The sequence below is a fragment of the Haliaeetus leucocephalus genome, unplaced genomic scaffold, assembly GCF_000737465.1.
Source record: "Haliaeetus leucocephalus isolate CR32 unplaced genomic scaffold, Haliaeetus_leucocephalus-4.0 Scaffold196, whole genome shotgun sequence".
NCBI classification, from domain to species: Eukaryota; Metazoa; Chordata; class Aves; order Accipitriformes; family Accipitridae; genus Haliaeetus; species Haliaeetus leucocephalus.
In genome coordinates, this window is record NW_010972632.1 from 849,863 (window position 1) to 865,267 (window position 15,405).

Consider the following 15,405-nt stretch of genomic DNA (forward strand, 5'->3'; position numbering starts at 1 on the left):
GCGGGGCGGGGCGGGTGCGGCGCTTCCCCCACCTGGGGCGGGGGAAGCCCCGCCGAGGTCCCGCTCTGACCCGGCTCCGCTCTGCTCTCTGCCCAGATGCTCTCCCGGGCCAAGCCGGCCGTGGGGGGTACCCCGCCGCCGGCGGACAGGCGGAGGAAGAAAGGGAAGAAGGTGCCGCAGCTGGAAGAGCTCCTGGCCCTGAGGGACTTCACCGGCGCCATCGCCTTGCTGGAGGTAACGGCCGCGGCGGGGGTGGAGACCCCGGCCCGAGGGGGCCGCCGGCCCCCTGGCTCTCCCGGTCCCCTCGGGAGAGCAGTGCCGCCGTCGCCGGGCCCGTGCCCGGCGGGGCTGCGGGACGAGGGAAACCCTTCCCCTGCCTTGCGTCCCCCTCGCCTCCTTCTGCGGCCGTTCGGCCCTGCTGCGGCAGCGTTTCCCCTCGCTTCGCAGAACTAGGTTGGCAGGTGAGGGTTGCGTGCTGCTTCCCTCAGAAACACGAGAGCAGCTCCACCCCAGCAGCATCCGCAGCTGCCAAACCATCCGAGAAAAAAGATGGCCTAGTATTTACTTTGATTGCCTGTGGGGCCTTATAAACTGTGTGGCAGCTGTCCAAATTCTTTATTCTTTCTTCTCTACAAAGTTTAAACGGCACGTGGGTGAACAGGAGGAGGATGCTGACCTTTGGATCGGATACTCTGCCTTTCATTTGGGTGACTACAAGAGAGCACTGGAGGTAAGGTGGGGAAATCCTGCTCCCCGAGGTTGGAAAACGGGATGTTGTGATAAAGCGATGACAACAGGAGGAAAACGTTCTGTAATGGGGAACAGTTCTGCCAGCCACTTAAGGTAACAAATGTAGGGTAGTAAGGCAGATGCTGTGGAAAGCGGTTTGGATTGAAAAGAAGTGTATTTGCCTATGAAAATAGACCTTTTTAAATGTTACCTACTGTCTGATTTAATACTAGGCTCCATAGCCTAATTTGTCCTTTTAAATGTTATAATTCATGTCCTAAATTTTCCATTCCCTTTTTACAGCTAGTTTTTCACAGTTTCGTTTTTCAGGTTTAATTATGCCTTTGTCTTCATTGTGCAGCTTATCTGTAATGTGCGTGCTTTTTTAATTCTTTCTTTAGAGGTTGATGCCCCTGGCCATTTAATGTACTTTATTGTTCTTCTCTATGTTTTCTTGTATTAGGTAATTCAATGAAATGAGACATTCTTATTTGCCAAAAGCTTTAAGTCACTAAAAGACATGTTGATTATTCAAATATGCCTACATTGTTAATATTTTCACCATACAGTGCTGTTGTGTCTCTTTCAGTGTATGAGTCCATATGCAATTCTTCTCTTGCGTCCATTTATGTCTCCAGCGAAACTCAATTTGTTGCCAATCAATTTGTTGCCGCTGTCCCTGGGATCCCTTTATCTTCTTAGTTGTGCTAGCATATTTCTCTGTAGAAGTCTTAAGAAATTTTTGTTGTCTGCCTTGCTCTGTACGTCCGAGGGCTGGAGTCAGTATGCACACCAGAACAGGGAGTGTTGTGGAGTGGTGTGGCGATACCCACAAGGCTGCGTATAAGCCAGCGAAGATTTGAAAACAACTCAGTCTGCCTAAGCATTGTTTGTCTCATTGCTGTATTCCTACAGATGTGAATTGCTGGGTCCATACAACGCGGTACTGCACCGTTTAAGGTGTATTGGTTTCAGTCAGTGTCAGCTGGGGGACATCTCCATCACGATTCACTGTGAAGAATAATTGTGAAGTATAGCTGGTTTTGCAGTCTTTTAACTTGCTTTCCCTGGAAGAAATATCAAAAACAGATGATAATTTGAAGTATTAACAAAAGAAAATAACCATAGAGAAATAGATTATAGAACAATGATTATATTTTCTCTTTTAGATAAAATTAGGTGTTTAACTGTAGTAATACATGGTCAAGTGCCCAAGATTCATATGCGAGGCGGAAATAGAATTTCTAAGGCTCCTGAGTAAGTTCACAAGGCACGTTCCCCCTTGAAAAACTGAATAGGAAACATCTGTTGGAGATGTTAGAAATGCTCAGTGAATCAAATTGACAGTATGCACAGTATAGAATGTAGAATAGTAGTATAGGACATAGTGGTAACTTAATATTCATGTTTACAGTTGTGCAATTTAAAGATTATGAATGTAAAAATTAGTTGCTGTAGTTAATTTCTATCTAGATGTTAGGTGTTAATAGGAAGTGAAAGTTTAAAAAAAGAAAAATGTTTGTATACAAAATAACTTGCAATTCCTTTGAAATAAATTTTGCTATTTGGAATACTCAATAGGTGCTTTTATAGCTAGAGTAGATTTTAAATGTTTCCTTCAACGAAAGCGTGAGCATGCTTTTTTTTTTGGGGGGGGGGGAGATTAGGTTTTGTATGTGGTGTTTGATTCACCACTAGGTGATGCTGTTGATTCAGGCTTTTAAAAACTGCACCATCCATCATCTTTTTCCTCTCATCTCTCCTATCTGCTGCCTCCCTCTTAGCAGAGAATCAGGAGCCAGTCCATCTCTTCACTGGATGGGACCTCCTGCCTACCCTGACTTTGCTCAGGATCATTTCAGTCAAAGTATATCATGAAAGGAACAGGGCTATACTAGGGTAATGGCTCATCCATGAGCAGTATCTGGTCTTCCTTGAGTACTTCTGCTGGAAGTGTGAGAATACAGGTACACTCAAGTTCCTGACAGCTGAAGCTAAAAAGTAAAAGATGGATTTTTGGCTCAGGGAAGTTCTCTAGGGTTTTCTGTCATGACTGTAGCAGGGTTACAATGAGTGTCTCCACACCTCCTTTGAGCACTTGTGGGGCAGCCCTATAGGTTGGCCTGTTTATTGGGTCTTCAGGATCTGTGTTTATGGGCTTGGAGAATCCAGACAAGTAATAAGGGCACTGAGCAGAATCCTGCTCACCTCAGCATTGTCAGTAGCTGTCCATAGTTGTAGGCAATCAACCTGGCAGCCTGCTTTTGAGGAAAAGCGCGTGTGTCTTGTGGTAAGTGTGAGAGGTGGAGGAGGGTGAAATAGCATGAAGTTGTTGTGCTCCTGGTTGGCAAAAACATGCCACAGGTTGACTCTTGGGAAAGCTTTGGGGATATTTAGTTTGTTTGGTTTTGTTGTTTTTTTGGAGAGGACAGGGGAAAGCTCTTGTGAAGTAGTAGTCTTTTGAGAGACTGATGTTGAATGCCTTTTAGTGAGGAAAGGGGCAATAAGACATAGTCTGGGCTCATGGCCCAGAACTACAGGGTAAGGAGCACTAATAGTCCTCATTTTTATTTACTGTGTTTCCATAGATTCACATTGGTACTGCTAGAGCACTCTTTATTTACTGCTTGCTTTGAATGGCCAAGCCAGAACATGACTTGTGTTTATGCACTTTGTCTTTTCTAATTAATCTTCCTGAAGCCATAGCTGAAAGAGACCTTTGGGTGCACTTAATCTGAACGGATTTTGAAAGATTCCAGATGGTCCCAATAAACAGCAGTGGCCTGTCTCTCAGAGCTCCTTGACAGGCCTACATCAAGACTGAACTGGCCTCAGTAGGAAAGGTTGGCCTCTATGTAAATTTTTTTTCTTTTCCTATTTATGTATTTATTTTAAATCTTCTTGAAAGACAGCTAGTCCCTGAAATACTAGCAAGACCAAGCTGGCTTTTAAGGGGCATACCTTACCAGTATTTTCTCTGTTTGAGAGTGCAGTTTACTTTCACTTGGCAACAGAAAAAAAATTTCTTTATGCTTGCAAACTATAATCTTTATTGTTGTCAGCATATTTCTGTTCTTGGGATTCACTGTCCTTTGGGCATGGCTTATTTCATCTTGTGCTATACATACATCTGTGCCTTTCCCCCAGAGGTAAGAAGTCTTCCACGCATGGTGGCGCAATCTGGTAAACTCTCCCTAGGCAGAGGGAAGTTCGGATTTATATGTTTGGAGGAAGAGTACAGAGTCGGCAAGGGGTTGTGTTGCTGGGAGGGATGAGAGGCTTATGGTGACTAGGAGTATGTGGATGGCATTCTTTCAGCAGGTCTTGTGAAAACCTCATGTGACCCTGCCTGCTTTGCCTTCTGCTGCCTGTTGGACATGGCTGGGTGGGGAGCAGGAGCACCAGCAGGATGCATCTTCACTGGGATGGTCCTTCCTAGTAATTTAACACAAACCTGACAGAGGGAAAAAAAATGGCATCGAGAGGTCTCCCTGCCTCTGGTTTTAGTAACTATTGTTATGCAGAGCAAAGGTGTTTATCCTCAAGACTATCACTGTTCAGCAGCTGCAAAGTTGGGGGGTTTTTCATTAAAAAATAGTAGATTGAAAGATTGATCTCTTAAGTTTTTACTGTTTCGCAAATAAGAGATGAAGCAGTTTACGTGGCAGTATTAAGGATAGGTAACGAATGTGGATGTGTAAGAAATGCCAGAATATGGTATCTAGTGGCTTTCTGTATCTGTTGGCTGTATATCTTAAAATGGGAAATGGTGAAGTTAGACACAATTTAGTAATATTTACTATAATTATATCTTTATCTGTTAGGAAATCTTGAATTTGTCCAATGCTGACTTGTAGGCTTGTATTTTAGTGGTCTCCAAACAATTTTGATCATGCACCCCCATCAGTAAAAAATTTTTGAGCATGCACCCCCAATGTACATACATACATATATATTTTTTAATAAATTATATACATGTACTACTGTACTAATGTGTATGGTTTATAATTACATAATATAAAAATAGAAATTAAGAAAGGGTGAGATAAAGATGAAATAAACACTATTTTAAAAATATTTATTTTGGTTATTAAGCGTACCAAAAAAGCTTTCTTCCTGCACCCAATGGTATTGTCTTGCACAACCACTGGGGTGCACACACCCCACTTTGGAGACCACTGTTTTAATGTATATTAAGACACTACTTACAGGTTTATAAAAGCATGTTTAACACTTGCTGTAGTAAGTATGCACAAAGAGATTTCCCCGGTGTTTATGGCTCCCAGGCTTTGACTGGAGGAGAAGTTAGGAAAGCATCAGAAAAGACTGAGGAAAAGTTGGTTATGTTGATGCCTTTATAACTTTAATATATTAATCTTTTATAAATATAAATAATAGTATATTAATAATATAGAAAAACTATTTATATAATTATATATTTATAATTTCAATATTGACAGAATTCGTGCTCCTACAGTGAAGATTTATAGCACTGCTTGTCCCTGTTGTCTGTTCTATTGCTGTAAACAAAAAAAAGCTAGGGACATTGGTTAAAATGTAATAATTTAGTTGTAAGAACTCCAATGGACTTGAGAATAAGTCGTGTGATCTCAGTAATTTAATGATACATTGCAAAATGGTGGAAGAGAGAATGATATTTAATATAAGTCTGTGCTATTACGCATTTTTAAAAAATCAGCCCTCTCTTCTGTTACAGGAATATGAGGCCTTAACCAAACAACCAGCTTGCAATGCAGATGTGTGGGTGAACCTTGCCTGTACATACTTCTTTCTGGGAATGTATATGCAAGCTGAACAAGCAGCCTTGAAAGGTGAGATGTATGTCTCTGATGGAAAGAACTACTTCTTGACTTGAACACTTAAAGTGATTTCTAGAGAAAGTATTAAATGTTTTGGTTTTTTTTTCATAGGAATAAAGGATACTTTTGAGCAAAGTTTTTTGGTTAAGGTTTTTTTGGGGTTGGGGTTGGGGTTTTTTTTTTCATTTAACAGAAGAGTTATGACGCAGTTTGCTTTCTAAAAATACCTTGGGCAGGTGGAGCAGCTGGAACTGAAAGAAGCATCTGGAAAATAATTTCTCTTGTTAATTTCTAAATACAAAACCCAGTATACGCTGACCAGCAACAGAAAGTTATTTTTCTTTTGACTGGCTCCATGTCTCTGAGCCAGTGCAGATGTAGCTAATTAGGCTAGTGAAAAATATCAAAAAATAAGCATCCGAGAGAGTTTAGCATTCTCCCTGATGTGGACAAGGACTTTGTTTGCATAGTTTGAGTGACTTAGTATGTGGTCTTGTTGCCTTAGCAGTCAGATATTAGGTATCTGATTCTTCCAGTTGTGGAGTTCACTGCAGTCACGTCATTACAGTTCCACTTTAATCTGAACGTGCATGGGATCATTTCAAGAAGAGGAATGGAAATTAGATTTCAAGGCAGTTTTTACTGCCTAAAAACGTTTCTGCAGTTTAATTTTGTTACCCATTCACTTTCTATTTATCTTAGTGATTTATATTGTTTCCCATAACCATAGTATCTCAGTGCTTTCTAAGCAGAATTAGTAGTAGTGATGTTTTTGGTCAACTTCTGACTCTTGCCTTTTTAGGATAAAACTCTTATTGAAATACGAGTTTTCGCTTTTCTTTCTTTAGTCTTCTATTCTTGGGCTGAAAATAGGGTAGGGAGAAAATAATTGTGTACTTTCTGCTACTGTGGAGGAGTGCCTTCAAAAAGGACAGTATTGTAGTATTTTTTAGAAATAATTACACTCTCGTATCCCTTTAAAATCCTCTGAAAGATCACATTGAGCTTGAATCCCACAACTGGAAATGTTTTGTTTCCAACTGTAAAAAATTTCAGAGAGCTTTGTGTTACCTGTATTGTTCAAGATGTGTGTACATTTTTAATATTCACAGATAATAATTTAATCTTTAATGTACCACAAATTTGAGCTTTGGAGATTACAATCTAGAACTTGAACTGGACTCCCAAAATAATTGAGCAATAGAGCTTGAGGTGTCATTGTGACCTAAACCATGGGGGAAGCAAGCGGCTGCATCCTATACCAGTTGGAGTCATTGTTATCAGCTTCACATCATGTGAATTACAGAAATCCATTCTAGAGATGACAGATACACAGCTGGGCATGCACCTTTATTAACTGTGAGCTGGAATTGAGAGAAGGTTAATTTTTTCTTGCCCCTTCAGATTAGTTCATAGTAGCATGGTGGGAGGCAGGGTAGGGGGTGCAGTTAGTGGTACTCGGGTGCTGGAGGCAAGGGCAGGAATATTAAAAAAGGAGTGCAAGACGTAGGGAGTGTAGATGAGGGAGGGAACAGAGAATAACTGAGTGCTTGTGCCAGTAGTATCAGTTCCTGATTTTATGTAATTGTTTAAAAAGGACAGCATGCCAGTTTTTATAGTGAGGTGCTAAACCTTTCTTGTAAGTACTGCAATACTGATGATTGCTGGCTGCTTAAGCTTGGTGGGGAGGCACTCAGAGCTGAAGATTTGTTATACTTGTTCTTTCTCCATTGAAGGCTTCCAAGTGGTGTATATTCCCCTTTCCACTCCCATCACTTCAGTCGTTCTTACACTGAGGTTGAACCATTTTATTTTTGCTCAAGACAGTTCCTCTTTTAGGGTTTTTTTTTAACATTTTAGGATTGCGTCAGTGATGGGTGTTCACAATATGTTATTGACAACTGAGGCCATCACATCTTGTGATCTCTTCCATGGTTTTGCAAAGATCCTGAAGAAGCAAAATATTTCATTGGATATAGACACAACAGGTGACGTCTCTAGAACACCATTTATCCAGCACTGCTTTGAATACTGCTGAAAAAATGGTAGATAGTGTTAGTGTTGGACTGCTTACTATTGCTATTTTGGGATTATTTTGCCTGAATTCTTGCACACTGCTTGCTGTTTATTGCTGCAGTTATGCTAAGACCCTGAAAGTAGCATAGTGCTAAAACAAATGAGGGAGAAATAATATATTTTCAGCTATAATTCTAATTTTCTACAGTGATGGAATCGCTGTGTGAAAGGGAACATAAATGTCAGGTAGCTTTCTGGAATAGATTTTCCACACAAGCATGTAAATATCTAGACATCAAATAGAAGTTCCTTCTTGCTATGTTGCTTAAGAAAATTATTGTTAATTGTCTGAGACAAAATATGTAGGATGCTTAAAAATTAGGAAATTGGCATTAAAAGCCATGAGGTAATTATTACATTTCATACAAGATACATAGTCCACAATCTCTTGTGGAGCAAGGTTTTATATTTATTTTATAATAGATGTGAAGTGTTCTCTTAGCTTGTCATTACTTAATTAAAACTTCATGGTACATTCTCTCAGGAAAGAATAAATCTGTATATCAAAAGTCATATAAACCAGAATTACTGCAAATATAACATAAGAAGTAGAGCAAAAAGGCAATAAAGAAAAATCCTCCTTTGAAGGTTTTTCATTACAGTTGTACTTTATCTCCTCTAGGCTTTCTTCCAAATTCCTCTCAGATATTTCTGGATTCTCCTTTTTCCCTGCTGTCCCCTTATATTACAGTTACTAATGTTCCTGGATCTGAGGTGAAGGTAGAGTTACTTCAAGTCAGCTACTGTTTTTTCATAGTCATCCCATAGTGAAGCTGCCAAGTGATGCTTTGTTTACTCCTTTTGCGTCTGTGCTCTCATATATTGGCTGAACATATGTTTTCCATGCCATGTGCTAGCCCATCTAGTCTTGGGAGAATGAGGCTGAAAGTCTTGATCTTGGTTTAATAAATAATAATAATAAATTACTATTTTTTAATTATGAAACCAAATAACCTTATGTTGCATTCCCAGTTCCTGTGCCTTGCAAGGATGAGAAACTCAGCCTGGCACACTTACATGGTGGTCCTGGCAACTGATCCTAGTGTTTAGAAGCCTGCGAAGTGCTCTCAGAAGCCATTGGCTAGCGCTGCATTAAGAAAAACACAAGAACGAGCAGTGTTCTTTTAAACCACAAAATGTGCACATAAGTGGGGCTGCAGTTAAATCTGTTATGAAAAAGTCTTTTTAGGATAAACGAAATTTTACAGTTAAAGATTCATGTACAGACAGGGTTGTGTTGCTGAACCAGTCATTAAATTTTTTTTTTTTTCTCCTTTGTAATTTTTGATGGACAAAGCTTTGTAATTACTGTACTTCTTCACAACTCTGTGTGTGTCAGATCCGAATGTGGTTTAACTGAACAGAGTTACTTCTCATTTCACAGCCTATACTGGAAGGAGCAATATTGTACAAAAGCAGGACAGAGATGGGTTAGTAAGAACAACGACATTTTTCCAAATCAGTTTTGCTTATGCATGTATTAGTGTTTGCCAAGTGTCAGATAGCTGTCACCAGTGAAAATGTGCAATTACAAGTGGGCATGGAAAAGTTGGTGGGTTTTCTTTTTCTTTAGACTGCATGTTCACCTACATGCAAAATTACCTGCTTTCTGTTTGTACTGTATTTCTTGAGAACAGTAGTTCATTTTCATTACATTTTAGCTGTGGTTTTGAACCAGCAGAGTTTGATATGTGGAACTTTCAAAGTACACAAGTGGAAAAAAAAATCGATTTATACATATTTAAACTTTAAAAACTACTAACCTTATTTTCTTGGTTTGCTTTTTAAAGTATAGTGGAAGCTACAGAACAGGAATAATTGATAGTTTTTTGATGATCCTTAATTTACTGTGCTTAGGCACGACTGAAATGAAATATGTCTATATTGCAAGTAACTGAACATAGCTGAACTGTTTTTTAAGTATTTTGGGAATGTGAAAATTTCAGTGAATGTCCTCAGAATTTTCTTGAATGAAATCTACAGAACAGTGGAGCTATTCAAGTGTGTATAAGTGTGAACCTCACTGTTGGACCACAGTTTTTTCCAAACATTTTTCCCATACCCTTGCATTTTCTGTCCACCAGTGAGACTGTGGTTCTGAGGCACAGAGGGCTTCATTCAGCTACTGTATTCAGGTGAGCCGGGTGTTGTTTCTCGGGGACAGGAGAATAAGGTTTCCTCTGGTCATATTTTCTGTGCTGTCAGGCTGGAGCCTTCTCAGCCCTGTTCCATTCCTACCAGCTCCTGCTACGTATGTTTAAGATATATACTACATCTGTTAATGTGTGAAGTGCTGCTATAGTGTATGCATTATGTCTGCTAGATGGGATTTGTTAATGCTGGGTGCATGACCAGCATTGTCTGGCACTCTTGCGAGAGGGCACAAATGTCAGTTTGTCCATGGCTGTATTTCATCATCTTTTTACTGCCTGTGGCAGCAAAATGGAACTCACCAAGAGTCTGAGCTGCCATTTCTAGTGAGCTTAACTTTTTGTTTAATGATTAGTGAAGATAACTGTCTTCACTCTTATTGTAGCTGTTTATTATATTTTAACAATACTTTGCTAGGTGCCTGGTCAGTGTCAGCACATAAAAATGTACGGAACACTTTTAAGATCAATGTCAGCTATGACTTTAGTGCCTGGAACATCAGCACTGATCATGACAAAAATAAAAAATTATAGCGTAGGAATATCAATGTGTTTCCTAGCTGGAAAGAAATATATGCTATCCAGCTACCTCAGTGATGTCTAGTATCGGCCTTGTGCTGAAGACCTGGAGCAGGGTGAGTTTGTTGCCATGTAGCGTTGTCATCATGTTTGTTATGATCCCTAGATTGCTTAGTACTGATTAAAAAAAAAAAAGTACAGTTGTCTTCTTGAAAAAGTAGGACAGGAAAAGAAGATTGTGCTTCCTTGTAGCACTAATAGATCAGTGACAAGGAAATTCGGTAGCAGCAGAGAGTAATAAAAGAACAGGCCTAATGTCCCTTAAAAATCATTATCTCTGATGAGGCAGTTGTATCACTTCCTGCTCCAGTGATTGACAACAGCTTTATCCAATATTCATAACCAAATTCTTTCTGGAAGCTAATCTGACCTTGTTCATAAGTTTCCTTGTCTTCCCCCCAAAAATGCATTTGGCACTGGGAGAAAAGAAACTGCTGATACTGAATGTTTCCATGGTTCTGCTTACTATATCGATAGCACTGTATTTTTTTGGTTTTTTCCCCTCTCCTTCTCTGGCTGACATTAGGTAGAAGTGTCTTACTTTAAAGAATATCAAATGGATAGTATCATAAATATCTTAGGAAGCAGGACATTTTTTCTCCCTTCATATATCTATGCACACCATGAGAACTCAGGTTTCATCCTTTGCCTGTTTTTAGGTATAAAATAACATGGACTAACCCTTCAGCTTTGCCAAGAAGTAAATAATAATTTTGATGTCAGATCAGATGCCAGGTTTGCGAGGGCAGCACTGCAGTCATTGGTTGACCAGTGAAACAAGAATTCCTTGGGTTAGATTCTTGAGGGAGTATTGCTTGCAAGTCACATTTTTCACAGTGAAATTAATGCTAAAACCCACTCAAAAAAAAAACCTAACAAAACCTACTCAGAACAGGAACATTAGTGTCTTTACTCATAGTATGGTGATTATACAATATGTTATTTTCAGTGTAAATCCCACAATCGGTCCTGCTTGTATTTTTGGAGGCTTTGATGACCAAATGTTTTGAATTGTGAAGGGTGGTTGTGGTTGGCTTAAGTTTCGCACAAAAGCACATGTGGGGTCCATGTGCAACCCTTCTAAACTTTGATATTAAAACCTATCAGTTAATGCTGGGGCACATGTGGAGTTACCACAGTATCATTGCTGACAACATTTTGAAGAACATGCATTTAGATTAAGGTACTCTAACTTTCTAATTCAATGGATGAAATAATTTCTAGAATGTACTGTCGTGTCAGTTATACTACTACTGCTGCTTATACAATATTGATTGTAGATCAGAAAAACTTTCTGTTCTTTAATAATTAGGCTAATGAGAATTCCCACATATATCCTAGATTGAAGACCATTTAGCTTCTTAACAACTCCATGCTCTGCTAGTAATACCCTGCAAGATGTGGTTTTGTAAGAACACTCTCATACTGCCTTTGCCTTTGGGGACTTCTCTGTTATAGCAGTTCTTTAAAGATACAATTCACTGTCCTCTTTTGCTAGGAACATGGTTAAATAACATAGCTTGGTAAGGAGGAAAGGGGAGAAATAATTGCTATACCTATCAGAAGTAGGTGGGCAGACTTACGCAGCCAACCTGATGAGAATGGCCTGGATTTTGGCATTGTCCACTGTGTTACAAAGTTTTCTTACTATGTGGAGAAAGAGTATGAAGTCTGGAAATCTCTCCCTAAACCGCTTTAAAAAAATAAAAAAAATCTAACTTATTACTAGAAAATTCCATCTTGGAGGCAGGGAGGGAAGACATTTTGGTGGTTTGAGCCCTCTTTCATGGTTTAGGTTGTCAGAAGAATTATAGCCTTGTGTTACAGGCCGTTGCTCTGCTAACTCTGCACTTCTGTGGCCTCATAAACACAGTAAGTAAGTCTGCTTTTTGTAAAGATTCCATGTGCATCCTTTCTGTGGAACACAGGTTGCCAGCTGGTTGGTCTGAGCAAGACTGAGAGTGTTCATTAACTGAGTACGCTAAAGAAAATACAGGAAACAGGGGAAGGCTTTTTGGAAGTTTGCTTGCAAAATAAATTAATAGCTCTGTTGGACGAGGACCTTTATCACTCTCAGTGAAGCACAAGGCGTGCTCTAGTGACTTAAAGCTCTGCAGTTAACAATTTGTGTCGTATGGAGTGAGTTAAATGGTATTCCTAATCCTGCTAGAGCAAGAAATTTCATGAACTTTAGTGGCTCTAAAAAGGAGATGTTTCCCTTAAATGTCTCCCCATATCTTAGGTTGAATCTTATCTTCTCTGAGTGCAGGATTCTTTCACATGCCTTTTGTTCCTGAGGACAGAATAAATATTAGAACTAAGTATAATGTAATGTGCATACATAATAAAATGGTAGCAACAATGGGTTTTGCAATACACTGGAAGCTGACAAGGTTCCTAGAATTATGAATCACAACTCACTTCAAATGTGACACATTGTAGAAGGAGCCTTGATCATGAGTTTAACTGTTGCGTTTTATTTTGTAAAAGATGCTGTGCTGCATGTCACAAAAAACCAGAGAATTATCCAGAAGGCCCTGCAGGGAAATGATAGTGCAATTGGTAAACTTTTTAAGGCTCGTGGGAGGCCAATGAAAAGTTATTTTCAACAGGGATTTAAAAAGAAATGTCAGGGAATGAAGATGGGAAGCAGGAAGGCTTTTAAACCGCTCTAAAATTGGTAGAATCTGCCCCAGGGCATGACGTGCAAAGGCTGTGTCAGTGAAGAACTGTACTTGGGCTAGTTAATGAAAGAATATGGGTGCATGCATGTCTATTGAGAAGGAGAGTTAAAAATAAAAAAGAGACACCCTAAGTTGTTCTTTGCAGTGATACTTACTGAATTTTCCTTTCAGCACCTAAGAGTCGTCTCCAGAACCGTTTACTCTTTCACCTGGCACATAAGGTATGATGTCTTTTCTTCGCTCATTCATTGTTTGTTTTCTTTTCAATTTGGTAATGTGTAATTTATGCTGGCAACCTGGCAGAATAATTCAAATGTCTGTGGTGGCAGAAGAACAAATGTTTTCCATAACCACCCTACTGTATTAAAATGTGGAGGAGAAAGTAAGTGTGAAAACATGATCTCAGAATAGATGCCCTCAGCACGTATCTAAGCAAAGTCTTACCAACACACTTCACATAAGTCATACAACAGGAAACTGGTGGTATTTTTGATCATGAGAAACCTGGAACTTGAATAGAATCAGAAATGTATAAGCCATTATATTTCTTTTTCTTTGAAGCGTGCCAGGTTTTCCTAACTTGCAGCTGTCTTATACTTAGCAATTTGACCAAAATGGTCTGTATGCTATTACTGATCCTCCTAAGTCATTCAGTATCCAAGAAGTCATATTGTTTATAACATGAAATTTACTTTAATTTCAACAAGAATTAAATGCTTATTTCACTTACCACACATAGCTATCTTCCCTTAAATTTGGTTTTCTACCATCCTGTGTTATACTTAACAAATATTGTGCTACTGAAGTGACTGAGTTGAAAGAAAGTATAAAACCTGAATGTTAGCTTTGATGTCAGATTGTCTTTACTTAAATCTCTGTTAAGTTTAAGAGGGAAATCTTAAAACATTTTTGTAGTGACACTGACACTTACAGATGTCTGTGATAAAGAGAAGTTGAATAGTTCTTAGTTCATCTAGTTAGTCTTTGGACATAAACGGTTTTGCGAAACTCTGAAGCCCATTGCCTTTAGTTCTGTTAAGCAACTTCTCTTGCCTTTGTACTGGAGTATCATTTTGTGACTGGCTGAAAGAGGGAGGAAAAGGATTTGAAGAAAACTGAGCAGATAGATGAAAAACGAATACATAAGATAGAATTTGTGTGTAAGAGAAATTCATAATTACTGTTGAATCAGCAGAACCTGCAAAGGGAAGCACTAGAATTGTTGTCCCAAAGCTTGTGGGATCGTTCAGCCAGTGTGCAAGCCAATAACACACATTGTTGAAGTATTAGCTATTTATTGCCAGTTCTGCGCAGCAAGGGGTGCTAGGGGATATCCCTGCAAAGCTAGTGCACCCAGCACTACAACAGTCATTCATTTATACATAGTAAATTAGCATAATTACCATACTCACTGTTTATCAACCTTTTACTGTGCCTATAATTCTATATCTTAAAGCAGACTGGTGTATAGTGCCTTGTCTTCATTTAAAGGTGCAGCATCTTTTAATTTTACTGCGCAAGCTCAGTGGGTGACGGTCTTCAGGTGGAGGCGGGCATCCTAACTTCTAGAGGTGTGGTCTTTATTTTATAATTAGTTAAGTTCACCTAAAGGGCACATTTTTAGCTGATTCATGTGGTATAGCCAAGCTTCTTGGGCAACCAGCCCACTAAAGTTTCTGGTTCCTAGTTTTAGGTCGATTTGTTCTTTCTACTCCATTGTTTTGTCAAGACTTGCTTAGCCAAGTGATTTACATTGATTACTTATCTTTTGTTCCCTAAGTTTGTAAAAAATACAACCATAAACATTTCGATATCAGAATAAGTGATTTGAGTAGACAGATTAGGTGAATAGCCTCAATTTTACTATTATAACACAAATGTAATGGGTATGTTTAACTCTGTTCTTTGTTTTTATCCTTGTGTGTGTGTTACATGCTATACAGCAATGCTTTTAAAAATAAACCATTTAGTTAAAGATACTGGAATTTTAAGGAGCTGATGAAAGAGAATTTGTTACTGCTGTAAAGAAGTCTTGTGAAAATTTGTGCTTGTGTGTTGGCAAGTCTTGTGTTTTTCTGTTATCCAAGCGAAATAAGATTTGGATCAACAAACAGCAAAACTTCTGCTGGCTCGAATAATAACAGTCCAATCTTGTGTTGCAAAATTCTGTTTGTGAAATAATTAATTCAGCTCTTCCCCTGTTATCCATCAAGGCATGTGAAATGTAATTATGTCTAAATCACACATTAAAGGAAAACATGTACTTAGTTTTAGCCTCACACTTACCTAGTTTCAACTGGTCTGCCTCCTTAATGTGTGGCTTTGTCCACTGGTTAAATTAACTTTAAAGTAACAGAGGTTTTCCAG

The 15,405-nt window shown here is 39.0% G+C and overlaps 1 protein-coding gene across 3 annotated transcripts in view; it reads left to right on the forward strand.

Annotated features, from left to right (window-relative positions):
- The first annotated feature begins 96 nt into the window (after positions 1-96).
- TTC26 (tetratricopeptide repeat domain 26) overlaps positions 97-15,405 on the forward strand; it is a 47,122-nt gene continuing 31,813 nt past the window's right edge. For 2 of the 3 annotated variants that reach the window (XM_010565851.1, XM_010565850.1), the window contains exons 1-4: positions 97-234; positions 638-730; positions 5,447-5,561; positions 13,210-13,259. In XM_010565851.1, coding sequence (XP_010564153.1) covers positions 97-234; positions 638-730; positions 5,447-5,561; positions 13,210-13,259 — 396 coding nt within the window. The remainder of the gene's footprint in view (positions 235-637; positions 731-5,446; positions 5,562-13,209; positions 13,260-15,405) is intronic. The other variant, XM_010565852.1, reaches the window with a different exon arrangement.